Raw genomic sequence first — 27,745 nt, forward strand, 5'->3', positions numbered from 1 at the left:
CTCGAATTTCTTATTTAAATAATCAATTGCCTTTTGGAGTTCTGTAGGAGTTCCAATAAGATTTATGTCATCAACATATACGTCAAGTACAACAAACTCCGATGTTATTTTTATAAAAACACATGGACAAATGGCATCATTTATATAACCTTCCTTTAATAAATATTCACTAAAGCGATTATACCACATTCTTCCTGATTGCTTTAGACTATACAAAGAGCTTTGCAATTTGATTGAAAATATTTTTCGGGACTTTGAGTTATGTGTATCAGGCATTTTAAATCCATCGAAAATTTTCATGTATATTTCGTTATCAAGTGTGCCATAAAGGTAGGTTGTAACCACATCCATTAAATGCATGCCAAGCTTTTCATGGACAGCAAAACTAATGAGATAACGAAATATTATTGCATCCATAACAGGTGAATATGTCTCTTCATAATCGACACAAGGCCTTTGTGAAAATCCTTGTGCAACAAGGCGTGCATTATATCTTTGTACCTCATTTCTCTCATTTCTCTTACTTACAAAGACCCATTTATAGCTAACAAGCTTAGCACTAGGGGTATACAAAGAAAACCGATAAACTGCACCAAACCGATAATCCGAGTCAAACCGAAAAAAAAATCCGATGTGGTTTGGTTTGATTTGGTTTGGTATTGGAAAATAAAACCCGACCATAATTGGTTTGATTTAGTTTTAACTAAAAAAAATCAAAGCAAAACCAAACCAACCCGATAGTACATTTATATAACTTTTAAAAATATTTTATATATATAAATATTTATTGTAATGTAATTTATAAATATTTTTAAAATTTTTTCATAGTTTTATCTTTTAACGTATTATTTCAAGTTTAAACTTAACATTCTTGAATGGTAAATAAATTTTAAAGCTCATAAACGTAGTAACTCAAACAAAGTTCAAATCAATACTAATGCGAACAAAAGAAATTCAATTCAATACTAGGAATGACGATAGTGCTGGATAATTATTTTAGTTTTACATTGGTTTATAATAAAAATGCATAACTTAGTTTATCGTTTTCTTTAGTGCTTAGTTATGTAATTAATATTAGTACGTATTAGCTATACTTATTTTAGCATGACCTATGTAGTATTTTTAGATTATGTTAATTTTCATTATGGCTTATTAATTAGCAATATTTGTTTTATGTAATTTTATTATTTTATCTTTGTTATTGAATATTTTAGTATAATGATATGACTTTTCTCATATTATTGTGTTAGTTTCTTGAAAAATATATTATATAGTTGTATTTTACTAGGACTTAAGAAATATTTAGAGCACAAGCTACATATTTTATGCTATGAATACTTTACCGAAAAAAACTCCGAAAAAAACCCGAGAAAAACCGAGATTGAAAAACCCGACTTTGTTGGTTTGGTTTGATTTATAAATTTAAAAACCCGACATCATTGGTTTGATTTGATAATTGAAAAATCCGAACCAGCCCGACCTATGTACACCCCTACTTAACACCATTAGGTGCTTGGACTACATGCCCAAAAACTTCACGTTTCACAAGTGAATCCAAGTCAGATTGGATTGCTTTTTGCCATTTTGGCCAATCACGTCTTTGTCGACATTCTCCAACAAACTGAGGTTCAAGATCCTTATTATCTTGCATAATGCTAGATGCAACATTATATGCAAAGACATAATCCACCACTATATTCAATCGATTCAAATCTGTCTCAATATCGATTGGATTTATTGATAGTTCCTTATTTTCTTGAGTCTCAGTCTCATTGATTTCTTTATGAATCTCAAGATTGGTTAAATCATTGGTTTCTTTATGAGACTCATTCGTAGTGTCACCTTGATCATTTATTTTTATTTTTCTAGGATTTCGATCCTTAGAACCCAATGGTCTGCCATGCTTTAGGCGTACTTTTGACTCATTAGCTATGACACTAGAAGCTTGTCCAACAGGGACATCAATACGGATTGAAACATTCTCTGCAGGGATATGTGATTTCGTTATCCTTTTTCAGATCCGTAAATGCATCTAGCATTTGAGTTGCTATTTTTTACAAATGGATAATCTTTTGTAACTCTTTTTTACAAATAAAGGCATGTGGATCAAGATGAGACAATGATGGATTTTTTCACAAAATTTCTCGTTTGGTTTCACCATTTTCTCCCCCTAATTTTGGAAAAAATGTCTCATCGAATCGACAATCTGCAAATCGAGCAGTGAACAAATCTCTCTTTAATGTTTCGAGGTAGCGAATAATAGATGGCGATTCAAACCCAATATATATTCCTAACCTTCTTTGGGGACCCCATCTTGGTGCGATATGGTTGTGGTATAGGCACATATACTGCGTACCCAAAAATTCTTAAATAGGATATATTAGGTTCATGACCCAAACCTAATTACATCGGGGAATATTTATGATAATTTGTCGGTCTGAGACGAACTAGCATTGTTGCATGCAAAATAGCATGACCCCAAACAGAAGTGGGTAACCTCATTTTCATGAGTAACGGTCTTGCTATCAATTGCAGGCGTTTAATCAAAGACTCTACAAGGCCATTTTGAGTGTGAAGATGAGCTACAGGATATTCCACCTTTATCCCAATTGATAAGCAATAATCATTAAATGCTTGGGATGAAAACTCAGCAGCATTATCAAGTCTAATAGGCTTAATTGGATTATCGAGGAATTGTGCCCATAATCGAATTATTTGTGCCATTAATTTTGCAAATGCGAGGTTGCGAGATGACAATAGGCACACATGAGAGGGGTGTACAAACCGAACCAGAAAATCGCACCAAACCGAAAAGTCAAACCAAACTGATTAAAAAAATCCGACTAGGTTTGGTTTGATTTGGTTTGGTATTGAGTAAAAAAACCCAAACTAAACTGACATATAAATATATAAATTTTTTATATACTTTTAATATTTTGCATAGAATTTTCTTTAAAAAATATCTAGAAACATTTGGAATTCTCTTGCGGGATATAATATTTAATAGTATATGAAGTGCTCCATATTTATTAACCTTAAATAATGGATTGTATGATCACTTTCTCATCAAGTGTTACTGAAATACGTCAATCTCTTTGTTCTTCCATATTCATATCATATGTTAAGATCTATTAAATTCTTATATCTTTTTCGAATGTGAAGTGATTATTATTATTTTGGTATCATATTGATTTTTATGTTTAATTACTAAATTTGGTTAACCTTGAAAGTGTACATCAACAAAACATTATTGTCAGACGACTAAAAAAATAACTATTATGTGTTACTAAGAAAATTCTCTCATAAGAATATTTTAATAGATAATATGTTTGTCAATTTTTTATATTTTTACTAAACATATATTTATTTATCAAAAATTTAACAAAGTAAGATTAAAATAATATTTCAGTAACAAAAAACCTGACAAAACCGAACCAATCCAAACCGATATAGTTGGTTTGGTTTGGTTTTGATAAAAACCGAATCAACCCGGTCCATGTACATGAGACCATCTAGAAGATGCATAGCTAAGTTGTTATATTCCATCTGCTACGTGAACAATGATAAATCGTTCTTATGAACTCCGAACGATTTATGAACTCTGAAGAAATAAGATGAACTTCTTAGAGAGGCTGCTCCACCTGCCTCCCACACTAGCTGCAGAAATAAGGAGCCACATCATTCCTTTGCTACTATGTCCATATATGTGGAAGTTGTTGAGGATTCCTACACCTAAGGTGCTGGGTCTTAGTGATGGTGAACCATACAGTTTTAGGAACAAAGATAAGAAAAAGAAATAAACAAGGTTTACGTTAGCCATAGATGCTTATTTTGTTTGGTTGAGTCGTATCTTGTTGGGTGAGACTGATAAATGGAAAGAATTCCGATGTTGAAAGATATCATCACAACAACTCAGTTTGTCCGGTAAACTACTTGGGGTTCCCCATGGTTTAGTAAAAGGGAGGGGATATTTTTTATTCATCCGGAGGTTCATTCATTATGAATTAAAAGGTGGTTGGCTGATTAGTGAGGTCTTAAAAATGTTATAGAATTCATGATCGGTCATTCCATTTTTGCTTTCAGCAAGTAGGCGACGCGAATCTATGCTTTCTATCTTTCAATCGGATACCAATTGCTTGGATGCGTTTGAAAGCCTCGAGATGACTTGTAGAATAAATTCTTTCTAGGTTTGTCTTGTGTCTCCGAAACAAACAGTCCATTTATTGATGGGTGAACGACGGGGATTGAACCCGCGTGTGATGGATTCACAATCCACTGCCTTGATCCACTTGGCTACATCCGCCCCTACCCCGCACAGGTTGAAGTCTCTATCTACGATCAGATCCTTTCTGAACTCCCCTATGACCGCTTATCAAAGAGAAGTTTTTTCCTATACTATAGTGGCAAGTCTATTGTTGTGTTTCGGAATTAGGGGAAACAAAGCTTCAAGAAGTAGAAGCTTCCTGGCAAAGCTTAAAACAAAGAGGATGGGTTGTTCACTTCATTGATTTGACTTCACTTTACTTAAGATTAAATATATGGGTCGGGTGGGCAGTGAAGGCTCATTTAGTAGACAGCGAGTGAGCTGCAAGCACTTACTCCTATCAAAATAAGAAGCAGCAAGCGGAACTTGAACTTGAAAGAAGCGAGCCTCTATCAGAGAAAGCCATTGCGCGCTAGCCCCTTATCTTGTATAGGTTGGAAAACCTGCGCACCCCTAAACTACAAACTTTCTTTGAAGCCCCTACAACATGGGATATTTGAAGAATCCCCTTTCTACAAACCTTTCTATAATATAAGAGAAGCTCTTCTAGCTTTCTTCGCATGCTTAAGCGCATCCCCTTTCTATTAGTAAGGTTGTCAAATTTCCTTTAGTGCCTTTATGACTATAATATAAATAATAGGAGTAGGGGGCGCCAACGAGCAAGAGAATGGATGCGCTAAGGCGCAACTTCGTGCAGTTGCTACGCCATTGCTTCTTGACTTATCTTTTACTAAGTAACTAATCTAAATAGAAGCCCTTCTTTCTCAAAGTCAACTTTCTCCCTTCTTGCTCTAGTGAAATAAGGAGCGCTAACGCGACCTTCCTTCAGCTGGCTTCACCCTATCTATTCATCTATTTTCTCAAATGAATATTTAGGGATCTCTCTTGTTCATAGATCTTGAAACCATATCAATATCCATTTCTCAATAGATCTATTTATCGATAGAAAGATATAGATCTCTATATGGATCTATCTCCATATCTAAATATGGAAGAACCGACACAACAAGGGCGTAACCAACGGAAGGTTCTCACCCTGTCCCCGACATTGTTCTCCGACGATGTCCCCTGGGCGAAAGGAGCAACCATTCTCTTTCTTTCTTCAATCGTTCCGATCAGGACAAGGGTTCGTTTCGTCCTCCTATCTACGCAATTCTCTGTCTTTGTTCGTGATCATATTGGGCGAAAGGTAGTTATAGAGGAGCGGCTGTGAAACGGCGATTCCCCCATTTTCATTGAAGTAGGGAGGGCCTCCTTCCCTACCATTCTGGCCTATTATTGATAGGGATTTTACCAATGCTGAAGATAGTTTGCTTACCAAGCCGCCCACTTGAGAAGCTAGTCGCCAGGAAAGAAGCGAGGAGGAGGCGAAGCTGTCTACGAAGCTTTGCTTCTCTCCCTATAGTCGTAATACTCGGCTTATCGCTACTTTGATTCAAAAGGTAATCGACGGTAACCGACTTTCTCCGTTTTCCGCAACCGTAACCACTTGTCATTCCGATTACTTCATCCATAAACCTTTTTTTTATTTCAAAATAGTGATACGCTCTAAAAAGGTAAAGGAGAAGCTTCCATTCTAGAAGCTACTGCTTCCCGCCTCCCTCGGGGTGAGAAGTTCCCTTCCCTTTTCTAAAATGCCTGAGTGGTCTGCTCAGCAAACGTACAAAGTGAACCGCAGTTTGGCTGACCCTCTTCTTCCCATTCGGGTTGGGTTGACTCAGAAGTACAGTAAGAAGGAATGGAACCACTGAAGAGTTGTCTGCAGTTCACACTTGGGGCAAAGACGACTGACTTTGGAAGCGGAACACGAACCTATTTCCGCTATTCCGGGTTCTTATTGAGCGTAACGAAATCAAGGTTGATGATAAAGTCAGCGAAGTTTCCATGGTGTTCTACCTTTGCGTCATCTCGGTCCACAGTGGAAGGCTCTGTACCTGAGCCTCGTTAGACTTAGCTGAAGTGTAAGGTGTAAGTGAAGAAAATAGAAGAGATGAAGTCCGTCCCTTAGCCTAGTCTATATCCACAGCTGACGCAACTCCGTACCGACGCCTCACTACTACTTTCATTTTTCTTTTATTTTTAAATTAATCAACGGCTAAGCGATTTCATAACCTGAGCTTTCCTTAATCAGCTGACCTTACTTCGTAACCTTAGCCTCCCTTTCTTTATAGTTTTCTAGTTCGACTAAGTGACTTCGTAATCTCAACGTACTTTTTTTCTTACTGTAGAATAGGCCTTCGCTACGTCAAACGGGCGTTTTGCCCCTGTTTTTTTTTGAATTAGAAAGAGCGGGGTCTTACTTATTCAGGGGGATGAAAGACAAATAAAGGGATCATGGGGCTTTATGATCGGAGAAAGAGAATGGGCGTGGTTGGTGTGTCACTAGGTCGGTGGGGGAACCCGTAAGAAGGGGGGACGACTCGTCGAATTCACATAAGAAATCGCCAACATGAAGACAAACGAAATCTTGAATTGCGTATAGAAACAAAACGAACCACTTCAATTCTCGGAGCTGTCCCTTTCGTCCAGTGGTTAGGATATCGTATTTTCATGTCGAAGACACGAGTTCGATTCCCGTAAGGGATAGGTACTCATTCCCGGCTGCTTTCAGTTAGTGTTCATTGTTGAGTGATCGCTCGCTATCTGGCTAGAAAAGATGGTCCGGAAGCTTCCTCTCTCCCAGCAAGCAAGACGAGATCACCACTTCTCTCGGTAATGAACTTCCTTTACTTCGTAACCTTAGCCTTAGATGTCCATTCATAGATTCTCGAACCTCCGACAGACAGAATCTCCATACATGCGTTCTTTCTCTCGGATTATTGGGTCGAAAATTAACTTCGGATTTCGCTATCATGCATCGTCCTAGTATCAGTTGTTCTAGGATAGTGCGTAACGTGTTTTCTCCTGCTCTTTCATTTGCTTTCAAACTGAATCCTCTGCCACACAAGCATCATTTAAGATATTACACTTGCGAGATAACGATTTTTAAAAACGTAAATCAAATAAACCTGTGACGTTTTCCATTACGTACATGGAAACGCAGGACTACCAAGTCGAGTCAGATTCCCCCTGCCTTAGCATGTATAAGAGATACAACTCGAAAGGATTGACTCAAAAATTCTTAGCAAATTGCAAAAAACTTTTGAGGCAAACCACCCAAATCGCCTTTTAATTTATACTGTTTTGATGAGAAAAATGCCAACACAGTGCCACCATCAAACATTATGAAAGATCTAGTGGTGAAACCACTCGGAGCCATTTATGATCACTCTTTAATGGAGTAACTATTTTGATCAGAAAAGCTGACCACCGAGAGCATTATTTATGAGAGGTCTTTTAATTTTACAACATATTATATAAAAACACACCTCGACAGTTCATATCGATACAGTCAACGGGCGTGTCTTAATTGCCGATACGTCAGAACATAAGGTACTTCTTCATGAACTCGCACATGATTCAAAGCAGCTGTTAGAGGAAGGAATTCTAGTGAAATAGGAGAAATAGATAGTGGTAGGAAAAAAATCTTGAATGGCGACCAAGTTCTCCATTTTCAAAAAAAATTATCAGATCAAGTATAGCATTATAAGCTGATTAAAGTGTTGATCTGATGCCAACCAGTAACCATAGGTAATTAATCAAATTCTAAAGCATGAATGAATTAGCACCTACCCCAGACCCAAAATAAATGTAGACCTCCCACACCGAACCCCCTTCCAAACAGAAAATGGAAAACGAAATATGTTACTTATCTACACAGGGACCTAAGGCTGTCGGAGTTTCTTCTGAATCTGTTGGAATGGAAGGAACAACAAAGTCGGACCTCCTCGCCACTGTGCAAGAAGGTTACCACTCGTAATGCATAACCCCCTACCTGATGATACTAAACTGCCATGTACATGACCGAGGCGTAGCAATTACCCCGTCATCCTTCCATCATCCTTAAGATAGGCTGTATATAGACTCAAATCTGTAAGCAACACACTCCCAATCTACGTTGTCCAGTTGATATCGATCAGCCGGTCTGCAACAGGAAAAAGAGATCACAATACAGGTAAGCCATATCCAAGTTCATTTCTGAATTTGTCAACTGACCAGTAAATCAACTAAGCACGAAACCTCTCAGTTTTAAACTTGACCGCTTGAACCATCCAGTTTATGTAAATTAGGCATGCATGATGATGGTTCTCCAGAATTAAATGTTTGATTATTACTTGAGTGGAGCAGCTATAGGACAGGAAGTGCAACTAGAACACCCCAAACTAGGGAATCAAAAAATGAGAAAACAGATATTCAAGGCAAACAAGCACCGAAAGTTTCAGTGGTAAAATTGCAAATATTTGAGCATGACAAGAACCAAAATCACCTATATATTTTTGTCCATCAATTTTTTAACAATCTATGGAAAATTTTACAGCATTCCTGAAACATAGAAGACATGCTTACCATAGGACATTCAGAGGAAACTACAGACACAGAGCACAAAAGTGCAAAACATATGTTACCATCAAATAGAAAGCTTTAAGCAACTCAGCAAATTTAGACAGAACTATGCTATCCTAGAACCTTTCCAGCAACCTCATCTGAAGGAAGTGAAGGAAACAAATTTCAACAGATCAAAGAACATAATTCTCATAACTAGAAAAAGCCGTGAATAAGTGAGTAATTTCAGTTGTCATCTTAGCAGTTCCGATTGTACCTTACACAATCAAAGACAAACAGGCACCCCCAAGACAAAGACAGAGAAGAGAAGAAAAATATAAAAGAGAGTTGGAAATACTTACATTTACATGGAAATCACAGGATGATCAAATATAAGCAATTTTCGGGGAAGCTGCAAAAGGGAAGCTTGTCTCAACCAAAACCAAATCCTTCACTAGCCTCATGGATAGCCAAAAGCAAACGTTCTTGTAGCTGTTCCTTGGAAGTATACTCCGGTAGGTCAAGTTGGTTGAAGCTGGAAGGAAAAAAGAAAAGTGACGGTAAGAGACACTATTGCTTGCTGAACTATCACCCGGATGCATCTACTTGATTACAAGTGAACTACTGATAAGAACACAATAAGTACAAACACCAACCAGGTATGTGCAGATGGAAGCCGCTCAGGAGCTCCATAAGCCTTGTGAATCTGAAATCTCTGAGGGCCAGAAATCCCTTGCAATGCCTTGAAACCTTCCAAAGGAACCTAAGGCCAACAGCACCCACAATTAATCTCAAAGAAGAAATTCAGACATTTGCAGGGAATGCACTCCTTAAAACATTCAAAAGGGCATGCAGAACTCCGAACCACCAAACAAGGGGGGTAATTTTTTTTTTTTTTTTTTTGTGTGTGTGTTGTGGGGTGGGGGTGGGGGCAGGAGATGGAAGGAAGAAGAAGGAGCAGACACAAGTAGGAAGGAGATACAGAATCAAAATTACCAGAATTCAGGAGCACATGTAACAGAGAATTCATAAGCACCTGAATATTGGTTTGAAAAAAATGGAGCTTTTCTCAAGAAAAACTGACTTTTGCTACAAGATTAGCCTGGACTAGGATGGCTAGGAGGGAAGGAAGTAGAATGCTTGTCCATGGGGTTTTGTGGGATTGGATCCACACATCAATAGAAACAAATTGTATCACACTATCACCTCTTAGCAGATTCTATATGTGACGGGAAAAAACCTCGGCTGGTAGAGAAGTGGACATCAAGAAGCAAGAGGTACCAATAATGAATATGATAATGGTATCCACTAACCTTGGATGTACCAGTCACAAATTGCAGAAATCTTGCCATGTCTTCCTTGCTAAAACCTTTAACGACCTCCCAAAACCACTGAACAACAGTAGATGCTGCTGTATATCCAGTATATTCAGAGTTGGCCTTCAGATCTTCCACTGCATACAGAATCATGATAAGAAGCTTCATAGGAAACAAATGTAGTGTATACACAAAGCAATGGTGGAGAAGCATGTCAACTTACTATCAATTTCTGGAAGGCCACTTATCAAAAGTTCAAGCTCTTTATCATTGAAAATGGAGATCAGTTCGCGTGGTACCAAGTTATTGAAACCTTCAAGGAATGCATTTATTTGAGGGCGAATAGCATTTGTCAGAATATGGTCAGCAACGAGATCAACATACTCGTGCTTTGTCTCTTCTGTGACCCTTATATTTCTTCCTCCAGGTTTAAGCTCATAATCAGTAACCTTACTCATGCAAAAAATAAAAAAATACTTTAGATATTACCTTAACAGAGTAATCTGACTTGCACATTTAAACTTTTAAGGGAGAATAAAAAATTTATGCATTAGTACCTCTGTTTTCTCATAAAGAATGAGTTTTTCCTCATCAGCATCCATGCTAAAAGTCAAATCTGGTATATCACTCACATCATTCTGGTAAAGGAAACCCAGATACCGTCAGAAGTTTCTGGATGAAATTCTAGGTCAGTTAACAAATTATTGCAAGTTTATGATATCTCACCTCCAACATCCACTTCAAGTTCTTATAGTAATCAGGATCGACAGCCTCTATATCATGATATGTGACCTTTACATTGAGGATATGTTTGTAGAACGACCGGGTAAAATAAACATCCAGCAACTGCCCATCAAGTAGTGCTTTGGCAACCTACAAAGTGTATCATGTCAAAGGCTTGAGATTAAGATGTGAAAGTATATATGCTACAAGAATAAAATCATAGCTTTGGATTTGAAAAGGAGTTCCTGAAGTCCTACCACGCGGCCTACAAATTTGAAATATGAAAGATGTTCAGTTTGATAAACTGAATTCGGATTAGGTTGGAAAGTCGCATTATTCCCGACAGTTGTAAACAGCAAAGCTCCTTTGTCAAATATGACCCTTGATAGCAATTGATACCACTCTCTAGTCAAACCACCAGCATCAATACCCTCTTCACCTTGAAAATGCACATTTAGCCGTCCTTTCAGGTCTTGACTGGGTCGCATACGCAACTGATTATAAGAATCCTCCAACACATAAGCCCGCCGAATACTAATTCGCAGAGGACCTGAGAGGTGCTGTTCATGCTGCTGCCTTATCCTGGAGCGAAAATAAGCTCTTTTATTGTCAAAATCAATGAGCCGTGGGGCTTTCAGCATCACACAAAGTGATTTCTCCAGTAAGCCAGGGTTCTGCCTGACAAAAGCATTAAGCAAGCGTCGGTGCTTTTCCGCAAATCTTACAAATGTTAAAGCGCCATCTACTCTTTTATGTGAATCCCCAGTAGACTTGGAGGACAACTTGACTGAAGTACCAGCTAATTCTTTCACCTCTCGTGCAGTTGCATTGATATGATCTTGCTGCATAATAGAGCTGTTTGCCTGAAGCTTCTCACACAAAACAAAGAAAGCCTCAATAAAAGGTAACAGTCGCTGAGTTCCAGGAGGCAATGGAGAAGATACAGAAGAAGCACCATGTGTATTCTCCCCGATATTAGAACTTGACATAACTGAAGAAGAAGTGCTCTGTGTGAGCTCTAACTCCATGGTGCCAATGCATTCACTCAGCTCTTCCCATAATGGTTCCAGTGAAACATTTAACTTCCACATGATATTATGCTCATCATGTTCCTCCTCCATAGATGTGTCCACATTGCCAAGAGCGCAAGCTGTACTTAGTGAACTAAGTGTTTGTAGTACACGAAGAACAGCAGCTCCAGCCATGGATCCAGCACTCAGTCCAAGCATGTGTGTATTCTTAAGTGTGATAAGCTCCTCTACAGCTGACTTGCTCAGCCTTTGAGTCAACTCTGAAAGTTCTGAAATGAAGAACTTGCGATGGGGAGCAGCAACTATGGCTAGCTTCTTCAACACCTCGCCAGCAAGCATGTAAACTTTGTCTGATAGCCTAGAAGATACACATTATATGTCAAATAGTTGCAACACAACATTTATCTTTCAGGAGTGAAAAGGAGAGATAAATTAAAAGGAAGACAAAATGAAAGATCACAAATCACGAACAGAGAGAAATATAAAATATTTAGGGCAATCAAGGTGCAGAAAATTTTAAGCACAATAAGTACCCTTCGTGACCAAGAAGACAGCAAAGATTGTGCAAATCAGACTGTGGCAGCTGCAAGAAGATGTCACGAATGTTTAGACTTCCGTTGCCATCAGATGCAGGGTTGGCAGAACCAGTGCTGCTATCATCTTGATGGGACTTTATGTCTGGCAATCCAGGATCTTTCTGTAGATCACTCATAGTTTCATTGCCAGCAGGATTATGAGAATGGTCTACTGTTTCTTCAGAATGAGACTCACACTCCATCTTGGAAGCTGCAGTATAGACAACTACTTGAAGAAGGCCCATGACCTGCACAGTACGTGCAAGGAAACAATAAATGTATCTGAGCTAACTGTCTCAAAAGCCCTAGATTTCAGTAGTATGAAACGAAAGACGCTTGACTATAACCTACCTGTTCAAGATGTGCAATGCTGCGCAAGAAAAGTGGTCGATTCAAGAGCTTGAGAAACAAAACCAATGGAACATTTCCCTTGTGAGAGCTTCCAAAAGGATTTAAGGAATCTCCTCCAACAATTTTCTCCTTGCCTTTGTCCCTCTTTTCCGAACACTTTACATCTGACCACTCTGGAATAATCGAGAGCTCAAAGTAGAAAAGAAGACTGGCAACCGCAGAGTGGTTGGTAGCGAGGTAAGTTAAGATCTCCAGAATCCGACGCAATACCAGTGGAGGAAGTCCTGGAAATAACTTAATTGGTTAGCGAAAGACCATACATAAACACAGACCTCCAACGTCACTTTAGAAGAGACAGATACCATCAAACAGTTGTGATCGGCCATAAACAATATTCGACTGACAGCCATAAAGTCTCTGTGAATTAATGGTTGTTAAACCACCAACTGCCCCTCCAGTCTCAGGCTTGATAGCTTCAAGAAGAAGGTGGACCAGAACTGCTCTTGTACTACTATGAGCACACAAATTCAACAAGAGTCTCTGCAAGAGACCTTTCCCAAGAGGCTGAAAACAAAGATGGAATGGGTCAGTTAAATACGTTCAACAATTAATGTAAAATAAATAGACCAAACAATTACAACACCAACTACAACTCTACAGAAGCAAGCCTATTGTCCAACGATAGAAGCATCTTCATTAAAAAGCCAGTTGTCCCATTGACGCGAAGCAATTTACCTGTGCTAATCTCAAGAGGCGGATCAATGCTTTCAAGCCGTTAGCATCTAAAAGTGGTTCGCCTTCAAGTTCCTTCAACTTCAAACTCTCTGAAAAAGAAGATGAAGCCCTCCGGCCGATTGTAACACCCACGCCCCTGTCCATAACTGTCTGTCTGTCAAATCCCAGACCATTTCTCCGACCGTGAAGCCTGTGGCTGCCTCCAAACAAGCTGCGTGCTTGGTAGTGACTCATAGCTCTGTCCCGAAGCATTTGTGCTTCAGCGAGTAATGGAGATGGCAATGCTGACAAAACAGCTTCTGATGATGTTAACAGCACCTGAAAAACACCCAAAATAAGCATAAATAAAAGGGAAAATACAAAGCCACCTGAACTATACACCAAATCCCCGTGTAGAGAACAAAAATTATATTACACACCCAATCTTTTCAAAGTGTAACTAACACACACTACTTTTTTCTTAACCAGTTTTTCAGAATATATGTAATGCCACGCACCAATAAGGCCATGACACGTGTTAATAAGTTTTTAAAAAAAAATAAAACACCTAAATTTACAATTATACCCTTAGCATCTCCCTTCGTCTCTTTCTCTTTTGCAAACCATCAAAACAATGGCTGCCACCAAACATTAACAGGCACCCCACCATTAATTTTCATCTTCTTCACTATATCAATAACTCTATTGTGACACATTCAACTGCTTTCATTTTCTTCCATAACCACCAAGCTTCATTAACTCTGCCAACACCACCATGGGTTCCACCTCCACAATCACCATTTTCAACAGTTAAACCACCGTCAAAACCATTTCCATAACCCAATAATCCTTTTCACCGGCAAAAAGTATACAAAATCATTAAGAATTACATGAAGATCGAAACATCAAGAGAACCCAGAAGTTGAAAATGACTAAAGAATGTTGTTCTGAGAAACTTTCTTCAACAAATTAAGGTTTTTCCATTTGGGTTATGGAAAAATATACTGGTTATTTGGGGTAAATTTGGATTCCCAAATAAAATCCGCAGAAGAAGCATCCCAGAAAGCTCAATTAAGATCCGATATATTTTCAAACTTAGGCGTCAATGGAGGATGGTTTAACCCATTAACAGGATTGAAGTCAACTGAAGTGGGTCTAAGTGTTTAGGACCAGCCATGGCAGATTTGTGAATTTTTTAAACAAGGAAGAAGATGACCCAATTTATTTATTTTTAAAACTAAAAAAAAAATTGACATATACACAAAACTTCTCCTGTTCACGCGCTTCACTTGTTGGAAAAAACACACTAGCCACGTGGGCAAAATGGTGTGTATTAGACACACTCCGGAAAGGTTGAGTGTGTAAAATAATTTTCACCTGCAAAAAGTGTGCAACAGAGATTTGGTCCATAGTTTAGGGGGTAACTTCTGTATTTTGCCTAAATAAAATCTTAAAATATTCAGAGGAACAGGAGAAAACACTCCAACCACAGACCTCTTCACGCAGGTCAGCTGGAAATGTGGCTATGATTGAAGCATTATCCATTTCCACAGGCTGACCTTCAGCCTGCTGTATGACTCTTTGAGCACGTTGTTGGGCAAGAACTTCTGCTTGAATATCTGGAGGAAGAGCAGCTAAAAACTCTGGATCAATATCTTCAGCTGCCGGTGCTGTATAAGTTGGAGGTTGAGCCTGAGCCTGCTGCGATGCAAGAACCTCTGCCCGAAGATCTTCCGGAAGTGCTTCTAAAAAGGTCGGATCTATAGCATTTGCAGTAGAAGCTTCATTATTCAAACTAGTTTCATCAGTTTGACTAGCATCTTGAACTTCCTGAAGGTTCTGAGTCACTGATGGGTCCTCAGGCAGAACAGGTAATGGTTGGTCATTCCCCCTTTCTGGTTCTGCACCAAGCATATGTATATCAGCATCCTGAACTAAGGAAGCATGGTGAACACTGGAGTCCAGCATTGCTTCCCCAGAAATCAGCAGTGGCTCATCACTGGCATGACCATCTGTTACTGGGGTTGTGTCATTGCCTACATCAGTCGCATCGCCTTCACCTTGTATAGATGACACAGCATAACCTGTAGTTCCCTCTATGTTGTCACTTGGATTTGCATTTCCTTCCCCAATCAACATGCTGCCATGACCATTGCTAGTCCTGTCTGAAAGTACATTTTCCATAGGATCAATAGCTTCGGGGAATTCACCAACCTGATCAGCAACAACCTCCTGATTGTTTTCCCTTTCACAAGACTGAACCTCAAGTGGTTGATTGGATTCTTGCCCACTATTGTTATGGGGATCATCATTCTGTTGACCAGCGGTGCTATCACCCTCAATCTGCTGTCGACTCTCACCAACTACAGGTATGTCCTGCTCTCTCTCCAATAATCCAACAGCATGTGACAGCCTTTCAGGAGGATTAGTAGCTGGAGCAATTCTGTTTAGTTGACAAATGAACTGCTCTTCGACCATCTGTGCAATAGCGGCAGACTGACCACCTGCTTGTGGTTGACCATCATCAGTCCACCTACCATCACCAGGCCTACGACCTGGAACATGTAGAGACTCCAAACCAACAGAAAAGTCAGCCAAAGGTGGGGCTGCTGCACCACTGAGTCTGTCACTGAAAAGGCTGGACGGCACACTATCAAACGAGAGTACTGGAGAATCAAAAGTGTAGAAACGAGCTACATCCAGCCTACCAGCAGATATTGCTTCTGAATCCCTGGACGAGTTCCCAAGAGATGACCAGACAGAAGCAGAGTCACCAGACTGTGATGGCCTCAAGAGGAGAGGATGTTGCAGACCAGTAACTTCAGTAGCAGAGTGTTCTAAGGAATTCCTAGTTGGCTGGCGGCGACGCTCAAAGCCAAAGGTTCTACGTAGACCAAAAAGGTCATCAACATTCCACCCTTCAATTGTCTCACCTCCAACATTAATAAGCCCACCTCCTGTTCCAGGTTGCCCTAAAACTTGCAAATGGTCAAGGCCGTCCAAGGCTTCCCTCCACCTAACCTCAATGACTCGATTTTCATGAAACTCATCATCCTCTTCATCAACCATGTCATCATTATATTCACCTCCCAGGCCAGTATCATCATGCTCTTCCCCATCTGTATCAGCCAGAGACATCAAGCCGGTGCCATCTTCAGCTATATCTTCATCCTCATCCTCACCTTCATCATCATCCTCGTCGTCCTCGCCGTCATCTCCCATATCATCATCTTCTTCTCGCATTTCATGATGTGCCCTATTCTCAACGTGGAAACCCATCCCAATTTGCTCTGTGTCATTCAGAACACCATTGTCTTCCATTTCATCACGCATGTAATCCAACCTAAGCTCGAGAGGAGGATTGCCTGCAGTTGCTTCTTCTTGCTCAGTTCTCATTTCTTGCTCCATGGAAGGATTTGCAGTCACATTCTCATTGCTGTGATTCTGAGAAGCACTAGCCGGCAGTTGCCCTGCACTTGAATTAGGGACCCCCTGCAGGCTGTTTCCAGTTCCACTGACCTCTATGTTCGGAAAGGCTGATGTTGTATTCACTTGATTATCCGACCCACCATTAAGGGCATTTAATTTTTTCTTGCTCACAGAATCAGTTTTAAAAAGTTGCTCACTAGCATTGGCAGCCCTTGTTAGGCTTTCCAATGTTTTAAGAATCAGATTCACAACTTTCGGAGCATCAGGGTGATCCAAGTCCATTGCTTGAAGGACACCAGACAAGCACTGCACCAATCCTCCATCTATCATGCTTTTGGCTATATCTGGAGAACAGCCAGAACCAGGTAAGTCACCTGCGGATGAATTCTTGGACAAAATGGAATATGCAAGATCAACAAAGGCAAGGACTTTTTTATCTGGCAATAAACTGCCACAGGCAGAGTTGTTTTCAGACTTCACAAATGAAGACAAGGCTTTCACAAGTTCATTAATAACCCTCCTACGACCTTCACTAGATCGACCAGACAAAACTACCAGAAACCATGAAGCTTTTTCAGACAGCTTGTCTCTCCATTCATCAGGGCCTGCAGATTTATCCATAGAAAGAGGAAGAAGCCGTTGCAACACATGATGGATAATGCCACCATAACCAGGATTCTCCGGCTGATGGGATCCCCGAAGTTGACACATCTCCAGATCCCTTCTCAGGATAACCCCAAGAGCATGTACATACATCATAAGAATGTCACTCAATAATTTGAGTACGAAAGTCACCTTAGCAAGCCCTGCTGATTTCTCTGACACCCTGTCAGACTGAACCTCCCGCAACTCATCCACCTTCAATTTCCCCTTTACTTTGACTGTAGGCTCATCAATATCCATAGCACAGGCGTTTCCCACGCAATCTTCTAGCATTCTCTGTGTAGGAAATGTTGCTACTATTTCAAGAAGATGATCAATAACCTGAGAAATATTTGCAGGGATCTTTTTGTGGCCTTTCGAACACTTCCCTGATCCATCCTGGGTCTTATTTTCAGAAATACGTAGACACTCATTAGAAGCTCCAAACTCAACAGATGTTTTACCTTTCTCTCTCTCCTTGTCTTTCTCTTTTGATAAGACAATGATAGATCTACCTCCAGATGATTCCAACTGGCAAACTGCAGCTGCAGCTTTCACAAATACTCCAGGGTCTCGACATATTACAGGTGCCATTGATGTTAAAAATGTTTTAACAGAAGTACGACCAGCATGACGACTTCCACTAAGAGTCTGCCGTATCTCCATCTCCATGGCTGTTTGCAGGGTCTGAGGATCTTCAAGAAGATGTCTAACAATGGCAGATGCCAAGGTGTCATATCCAGGGAAGTAACAAGATCTCGGAAGACCAAAAAGAGAAGTCATTCCACCATTTTCAAGAAACTGAATGGCAAGAGAATGTGTCTTTGTCAAGCGTGCACACAGCTGAAGGGAAGCCTGCATAACCATGGGTGGTGCATGTCGTTTAACCAAGTCATAAGCTATATCAAGCACCCTACAACTGTCCTCTATACTCAGATAACCTGTAGGTTTCCCAAATATTTTCTCAAAACCATTGGATGATTCATCATCCTGGGAGACTAGAGTTGACTTCTTCTCAATCACTGCTTCAGGAACTTGGGATGGGAGATGCTCTTCTAAAGACTCTGGTAAAGATGCAGCTATGACTCTTTCAGTGTCATCACTGGAGATTTTAGGCCTGGTTTGCAACAAATTAAATAAGATTAGAAGCAATGCGCTGATGCATCTAGGAGCCATAATCTCATTTTCAGCTCTAGCCTTGAACTTCATCAATATTTCAAGAACTACAGAGACAATATCATTCTTTGCCGCAATTTCCCGTATACTTGCATCTTCAGAGAGAAGCAATGTTAAAGTATGTGATATCATACATAAGGCACCAGTATCTCTTGAAAATTCTAGCTGGCAATCTTTCAACTGTTGAATAAGACATGAAATCACTTTTGCACGATCTTCTCCTTTGTTCCGATTGCAAAGAGTCACAAGTAAATCCATTAAGGGAAAAGCCATGGAGTCGGTGCTCTGAAACAGCTTAATTGTTGCAGCAAGGACATCTTCAACAGGTGGTGGCTTAGTTTGTTGCTCTTCAGAAAGAACATCCACCGATCTATCAACATTATCGGCTTTAGAAGTCTCTGATGAATTCCCAAGTGACAAAGCTAGTGCACGAGCCAACTCATCATCTTCTTGAGCAGGATCTTCAGCATGACTGAACAACCACTCCATGGCCATCTCCACACTGTTTGTTTCTACACGTCTTAATGCCTCCTCAGCTCTTGCTCGTGAAAAGCCCATTTCAACAATTGTACCAATAGTAGCCTCATCAGGTGGAGGAGCCATAGCACGTGGGTTTGCAGAACCTGATGACCCATTGCGATTTCGTTTCACATCCCCAGCACCACAGTAGATGTAATTTATAAGCATAATAATAGAAGTAATAAACCCTGGATTGCAACTGGGGAACATCTGATGGTTCCAAATAAGAAGTATAACATCCAGAACCTGAGACTGCAGCATACGGACAAACACTTCTGGGTCTCTTGGAACAGGAAATAACCCAATAGACAAACCGACTGCAACTGGCTGAACAAGGAGCTGCGCTTGGGATGTTGAGGATGGAGACAACAGCAAAGCCGAATTGACAAAATATTCAAGCAAACGGCAATAACTCTGCAGTGTATCAAGAAGCCACGAACAGTGAGATAACTTGTTTTCCTCCCCACTATTTTCAGGAACCATTCCAGATGGCGGTACAGAATAGGGAAGTGTCCACAACAACTGACTGGTTGCTTCAAATGTTGTCAGAAGCTCCTTAAAGGTTCCTTGTGCATAGAAATTATTGATCATGGATGCATAACAGGTACGCCGCCTGGCATCAAATGTTAGAGATACCATATCAACCACAACCTTACCAAGATATCGACACTTGACAGAAGGTGGTATATCAAGCACATCAGTGTCTGGATATCCTGAGAAACCAAGAGCCTCGAGAAAAACTTTAGCTAAGGCAGTTCCTATGCTCTTTGAAGCTGCACTTAGAGATCCAGTTTCAGTTCTCCGACGATTTGGAGATGTAAATCCTTTAACAAGAGCCACAAAGAAAGAACGCATGCTAGAAGCAAGCTTGTTCAGATTTTCTAATACCAGAACATCAGGAGTCTTTTTCTTCATCTCCTGGATGCTACTCTCCACTACACTGGGAGCAACTTCAGAATCAGCTTGTAAACTTTCCAAATGCCTACTGGTCCTTCCACCACGAATTCGTGCTATACCATGTCTACTACGACGATTAAAACCTTCACTTGAACGAATTACAGAAAGAAACTCACGTTCTACACCCCATTGAGAGTGAGAACTATTCCTGATAGAAACAGGATTCATGTATCTAACTGAAGGAATATTAGTCTCTTCATCACTATCTCTACCTCCCATATTGGAAGAACCTGCTTCTACATTTTGAGGCTCTACTTCCACGTTCTGTTTCTCATCCACCTTAGAATCACAGCATAAGGAGATTTGCCAAAGTACTTCCTTATACGCTCTCCCAAGATCCTTTAAGACATCAGCATCCGCAGTTCCTAACTCAGAAACCACAGTAGTACTTCCCTTCAATAAAGAATTGGAGAGAGATAAAATACCTTCAAGACTTGAAAGGTTCTTCAACACAGTTATCCTCTTAGCAGACTCCACCTTTACAAGCTGTGATCCTCGAACTTCAACTATAAGTTCATTCGTTAACTTCAAATGTTCTCTTAAAAACAAACAGACTGCACGAGCAAGAGAAGCAGAATGCTGTGGAGAGAAATTCTTAAATGCAACAGATAAGGTCTGACCAACAGAAACAGAAAGTGGCAGGGCAGGCAAAGTGAATAGCTGCAGAACAGCTTCAGTTCCTTTCTTCTCAACAAAAATACGGCATGTATCCGAATTCTGAAGAATTGTTTCAAGGAGACGAGCAGCATTGCTTATACATTCAGGAAGAAAAGACTCCATGTTTGGTACCAAAGAATCAGAAGATGGTTCGACGTTCTCCAAACTTTTAGCCTTTTGTGAGTCTTTCTCAGGCAAAACAACACCTTTATCCTCACCTTCTGTTTCCATGGGAACAGGGTTAGAAGAGCTAGGACTTTCAGCTGAGGGTGAAATAGCTTCTGGAACAGATCCAAGTTTTGCAATCTCCTTCAAGATCTCGATCATCATTTCCACTCCAGGTTCACGCAGTGATGAGGTATGCCGCATTAGTTCATCAAGGCCACTAGACAAAGATCCAGTGGTATCTCCACTAAGGGCTCTGACATATGTTTTTGAAGTGAATATTTTTACAAAACACCTCAAAGCATTGCGATCTCTCACAGCCTGAAGACCATAGCTATTCAAGCACAAAGCATCTAAACACTGAGGTATGCAAGTTATAGCTTCAGCAGAGCATACAACTCCATCGATAATAGCATCAATGAAGGCAGAAGGAAGACCAGCTGCTTGCAATACAGGGAAGCAGGTAGGATCTTTGTGAATAAGATCACTCATCACCGTTGCAGCAAGATGAAACACCCCTCCACCAAAATCCTTAGCTCTTCTGAAGATTATGCTCAAGCATTGAGGCAACAAACTCTCCTCTGAACCATAAATACGAGCAGTGGTTCCAGGAGCATAGGTTCCCAGAGATATGGCACGTAGTAAAGCTTTCATCAGTAACCGCCGATGATAAGCAACCAACACATCAGAATAAAGAGCCTGCCTGCTGTCTAGATCAGAAGAAGTACCAGCAACTATCTGAGAACCACTGAAGTCAGAACTGTCAAGATCAATACTAGCACTAGGCATCTTTATACCATTTTCAACACGAGAAACTTCTATGTTAAGGCGTGCTATGGTATCATCCAAACCTCCCAAATCTCTGAATAGCGCAGCAGCTGGATTACTATAATCCATGAATGCTTCTAGAACATGAACAGCCATGCTAACTAAATGCAAGTGTTGAGGATCCGTATCTTTAAGTAAAGGTAGAAGAGTAGGAATGAAACCTGCTTCTCGCATGGCTGAGCAACCAGATGAAGATGAGACCAAAATGGTAACAAGAGATAGCAGAGCTTCAGCAAAAAGAACAGACCATTTTGAGGAATTACTAACAATAGAATCAATGGCCTTTTGCATAAGGCTGGAGAGAATACCACGATGCCCCCCAGATGTTACAGCTGTCAACACACTTGGCTGGCGTGACCGATCTTGACAGAGAGCAACCAAGGAAACAAGAGCCAAAATTCTAATCTTCTCAGGAACTACGTCTTCATAGCTCAATAAGTAACCAACTCATTAATGAACTCTGGTTCTGTGTTGAAGAACGAAACCAAATCATCTGAATCACTGCATGCTTGAACAAGAACTATAAATGCATAGAGGCGTATGCAAGTGTACTGTTGTCGAGAAGCTGGAGAACTGAATGCCCTAGCGTACCGCAATCTTGTCAAAAGAGGAAATCTCAAACTAGGAGGGACTTTGTACTGTAAGACTAAATTGTTTAAAAGTTCCAAATCTGATTCTTGTATGCTGTCAATGCTGGGCAAATGGATGGTCTGTAAACCAGCAGGGGCAGTGGGCTCATCTAAAGATTCAGTCACTGCATAGAATTCAAAATGCAAGGTGCAACCTAACTCATTAGCACTTGAATCAGAGCGGTCCTGCAGAGCACACGCAATTAACCCAAGGCCTTCTTCCTTTCCTCCCCAACCCTGTGCAAGGGCAAACAGCTTTGAATTAAGAGAAGCATCTCTAATGACGTATTTCCCTATTGTTTTCTTCAAAAAGGCAGCCAAAGTTTGCAAGCACGCCTCAACCACATCCGCATCGGGGGAAGCAAGCAAAGCTGACAAGTGATGCTGCAGCACCAGGGAAAAGAAAACAAAAATTCAAAATACTATAAAATTTCACAATGTGTGTTAGAAAATTATTAAAAAAACAGTAAGACGATAACATAATTTTACCGGATCAAAAAATGGAAATGGAACGCGTTCTAAGATATTAATACACATTATTTTATTCAGAGTAGATAGCAACTTCCTACATCTTAAAGTCAGTTCAGAAACTAAACCATATCCCCCCTTATGCATATAAGTTTATCAAGAATACACCTCAAAATGTGCCACTTCTAACCCATGTAAAGCCAGCAACAAAACAAAAAGAGCGGCTTTAAGTATATCTTCAGATACCTCATATGAGCTGTAGAAATGCTTATTTGTGCAGTTCTCCAATATTATCCTTATAACACGAAGGACCTGGAGAACAGCTTCCCTTGGAAATTGAGGATCGGATTCCAAAAAGTGGTCATCAAGTTGCAAATCCTTCCTAGTCTTAATGTATTTCTCAAAAAATGTATCAAAGTGAATAAAGAGATCAACCCAATGATAAAAATCTCCCTGCATATACATGAATAAGAAAAGGGAAAAATAGATTAAGAAAAGAGAAGAGGTGCAAAAGGGGGAATAGTAACAGCATCAAATGAAATCTCTATAGTACCTTATCAAACTCCCAAACAAAACTTTTCAGGGGTTCTTCTATATTCTCTAATGGAGTAGCAGTGACGCTACTGATAAACGATCGGATCTTTGGAGGCTGAAAAAAGAAAGGCAAACCAAATGTGATCAGCACATATTTAAACTTCTTTTAAGCAGTATATGTTAAATATAACGCTAGCAACTTTCAAACAATTATCACGAAACCAACCATGAAATAGTGTGCTTCAAGAGGGTGTCTTTCCCTAAATTACTCAACAAAATTTTGAAACTTCTATAAATGAAGCCTGACTGAAGCACCCTAATGAGCAAACACAAATAAACTGTACTTTGGAAATATATTTTTTTTAAAGGAGCTTGAAGATACAAGTATCATATGATTTTGAGATGTTAAGTCCAAAATTCCACAGATCAAGCTCGACGGACCTGGCTATGCAACTTCTATGATTAGTAAATTGCTCCAGTCATTTTGGAAGTTTAAAATGCAGATATCTAAATTCATATAAGCAACCGCACAAAATGTGTCTCCTGCCAAACAAAATATGGTCTTCAACCTTGATTAACCACCATCCAAGTATCCGGGATGCATGCCTAACAAAAAACACTTTAAAAAATCTTCACTTTACCAAACTATACACTAACAAACACGACTAAATTTTCTTCCCTGGGGTCCTAGATTATACTAACACAAACTAGATTAATCTCGGTGGTGGACAAAACATTCCCCTTTGCCAGTGAGAGAAACAGTTGACATGAAAAACAAATTTCTGCCAATTACCACCAGTGGTGGAGCCACAGCCAAGAACGGGGTTCAATTGAATCTCCTTCTACTGCACAAATAGGGCAAAAACAAATTTTTCCATATGTATATAAACTTTTGAATTCCCTTGACATATTTTAGGTTTCAAGTTTGAAACTTTGAATCCCCTTGTTAAAATTTCTGGCTCCGCCACTGAATTTAGGTCGGTATTGACCCGGTCACAACACCTGTGTCTGTAGCAAGATAGAAAAACCCCTCGGGCTCCAACCACTTATGAGTGCCAGCTCCGTAAAACCATAAACTTTATGACATATCAATCAATCAACTGCTCCTAACTAAATGAAATGTCTATATCTATTTAAAGCTTATAACATATAATCAAAATTTTCTAACATGTACTACTTAGATTAAATAAATTCTTAGCAATAAAAATCAACTCTTGATGTCTAAAAAGCATCAATTTTATATAAGCATGCTCGATAACTTCAATCAATTGACGTCGAATCGGTATGATCAGAAAATTAACACACACACATATATATAACTAACCACTTCTACGGCCCTCCTTCGCTTTAACTTCATCTTAATATCAACCAATTGATTAAACCATTGGACAATAAACGATCCAATTAATCAGTAAAATCAAGAAGCTGAGGCTTTGAAACGATCAAATTAATATATCCTAAAAGAGATTGAATTTGAAATGAGGCAATGAGGTTTTAAGGAAGATCGTGCGATTTCTAGGGTTTTCGGGAAAGGGTTTTTGGTTAAAACGATTGGTGAGTGAGGATCGCGGAGAGATAGAGGAGAATAGAGAGAAATTGAAGAAAGATAGGAGAGCAATTTTAATTTTTTTACACAAAAAATAAGTGTGTTTGCCACTTGCATCTATATATATAGGAAAATGCCAAGGATTTTGAGAATAAATAGGGGAAGAATTTCTTTTTCAGGTGAATGTGGATAGAAGGTGGGAAATATTAAATTAAATTCATATAAATAGGGGTAGAAAAATTTAGTTTGAAAATAAGTGATGTTTAAATGTTTAGATAATAATTTAGTATTTTTCGACCACAATAATTTAGTACAATTACCACAAAATCTTTGCATTTTATGAGTTTTTTGCTTGAATAATAATAAAATTATAAAATATAATAAAAATATTAAGTTAGTTAAACGACTTTTAATTCAATATAAAAGATTTTAAATCCTATAGTTGTAAAACTTATAGGACGGTAAACAAATTTATAATTTGCTTGTATTGTCTAATTAAAATTACTTACTTAATCACGAGTAGAAAATATAATTAAAAAGTTGCTTAATGGATAATAATTTGGTCAATAAATCGCTACTAATTTCGAAACCTAAAGACTTTGGTGAAGCAAAGCAGTTTTTTTATTTTTACATTAAATTATAGCAAAGTGTATATTTAGATAAAATCATATTATTGCACAGGTAATTAGTAATGCATGATTCACTACTATTGAGTAACATGATGGGATAGTATAATTCCTTACTTCTAAATATAAGTTTTAATGTTCAAGTCATGAGAATGAACCTTTTGGTTGGAGAATTCTTTAACCCGTTTAATAAGTCTACCCGATGCAGATTTCAAATATTGGATGTTTCAATTATAATTAAAAAAAAGACACAATAACTCCTAGATTCATCTAGCATAAAATAACAAACTAAAATAAAAGTATGCAAGAAAAATATAAATATAAGTTCGAAAAAAATGAGTACATTTGATGCATGTCAATGTTTTACCTGCTATAAATATATTATATTATAAATGTTCATTTAATACTCCGTTGTAAATAAGCTTCCTGAAGAAGCTTATCTGTATGAGACTTCGCCGTAAATATGTTTATCTATTTAGTACTCTATTGGAAATAAGTCTCCTCAAGAAGCTTATCTTTTCGGTACCCCATTATGGATAAATATCACCCCTGATAGAAGATTATCCATATCTGGTACAATGAGCTTATCCTTTCAGTACCCCATTATGGATAAACATCACTCCCGGTAGATGATTATCCATATCTGGTACAATGAGCTTATCTTTTCAGTACCCCGTTATGGATAAACATTATCCCCGGTAGAAGATTATCTATATCTTGTACAGTGAGCTTATCCTTTCGGTACCCCTGTTATGGTTAAACATCACACCCGGTAGAAGATTATCTATATCTGGTACAATGAGTTTATCCTTTCGGTATCCCGTTATGGATAAACATCACCTCCGGTAGAAGATTATTTATAACTGGTACAATGAGCTTATCGTGTCGGTACTCCGTTACGGATAAATATTACCCCCGGTAAAAAATTATCTATATCTAGTATAGTAGCAGCTTACACAACAGCTTACACAATAACTTGCTTTCTTATATAAATAGAGGAGATTTCAGTTCATTATGTACATAAGTTTGAAGTTTGAATAATATATCAGTTTCTCTCTATACTTGTCTTTACTTTACAGTCTTTATTTTATAACACGTTATCAGCACGAGACTGCCATCTCGAGCAAATACTTTGAAAGTATCAGAGGTACGAACTTTCTTTTTCTAAATAATGTCAAATCTTTCTAAACTTGAATTTGTAGCCCTGGATATATCGGGCAAAAGCTACATGTCTTGGGTGCTTGATGCTAAAATTCATATTGATGCGATGGGTCTGGCAGACACCATCAAGGACAAAAATCAAGCATCAAACCAAGACCGTGCCAAGTCAATAATATTCCTACGCCATCACCTTGATGAAGGCTTGAAAATGGAATATCTCACTATTAAAGATCCAGTCATACTGTGGAATAATTTGAAAGATATATATGATCACCTGAAGATGGTCGTTCTCCCACATGCACGTTATGATTGGACTCATCTAAGGCTACAAAATTTTAAATTTATCAGTTAGTATAATTCTGCTATGTTCGAAATTATTTCCCAATTGAAATTATGTGGTGATAATATTACTGATCATGATATGTTGGAGAAAACTTTCACCACTTTTCATGCCTCGAATATGCTCCTGCAGCAGCAATATCGAGAGATGAGATTCAAAAAGTATTCTAAACTTATCTCACATCTTCTTGTAGCCGAGCAACATAATGGGCTATTAATGAAAAACCACGAAAGCCGACCTACTGATTATTATCCATTCCCTGAAGTGAATGAGACGAACTTCCATCAAACTAAGCGTGGAAGAGGACGTGGCCCCAGTCGTGGTCATGGCCGTGGTCGGGGAAGAAACTCTAATCATGGTAATATTGTAACGACCCACCCGATCGTTTCGAGAGTTATAGCCTCGTTTTCCCCATTTCTACTTCTTTTTATATTATTCAGCTATATTATGTTATGTCGGGTTAGTTGGTTTGGGACCGGAGTGGTTTCAGAGTGAATTGAGACACTTAGTCTCTTAAGTAGAACTTAAGTTGTAAAAGTCAATCGAATATTGACCTATGTGTAAACGATCTCGGATTTGAATTCTGATGGTTCCGTTAGCTCCGTTAGGTAATTTTGTACTTAGAATTGTGTCCGGAATGTGTTTTGGAGGTCCATGGTAGAATTAGGCTTG

General features: G+C 39.1%; 1 protein-coding gene across 1 annotated transcript; it reads right to left on the reverse strand.

The window, feature by feature from the left end:
- Positions 1 to 7,791: 7,791 nt before the first annotated feature.
- LOC107791675 (E3 ubiquitin-protein ligase UPL1-like) lies at positions 7,792 to 24,889 on the reverse strand. The gene is given in 17 exon segments (XM_016613775.2): positions 7,792 to 8,288; positions 9,049 to 9,221; positions 9,343 to 9,449; positions 10,000 to 10,139; positions 10,226 to 10,451; positions 10,560 to 10,640; positions 10,729 to 10,875; positions 10,983 to 12,114; positions 12,290 to 12,579; positions 12,683 to 12,966; positions 13,045 to 13,246; positions 13,418 to 13,735; positions 14,891 to 22,206; positions 22,209 to 22,782; positions 23,113 to 23,319; positions 23,420 to 23,515; positions 24,725 to 24,889. Coding segments are annotated over 16 exon segments (11,256 nt in total). The 5' UTR covers positions 24,758 to 24,889; the 3' UTR covers positions 7,792 to 8,288; positions 9,049 to 9,118.
- Between the last annotated feature and the right edge of the window lie 2,856 nt (positions 24,890 to 27,745).

This window comes from Nicotiana tabacum, chromosome 2 (assembly GCF_000715075.1).
Source record: "Nicotiana tabacum cultivar K326 chromosome 2, ASM71507v2, whole genome shotgun sequence".
NCBI classification, from domain to species: Eukaryota; Viridiplantae; Streptophyta; class Magnoliopsida; order Solanales; family Solanaceae; genus Nicotiana; species Nicotiana tabacum.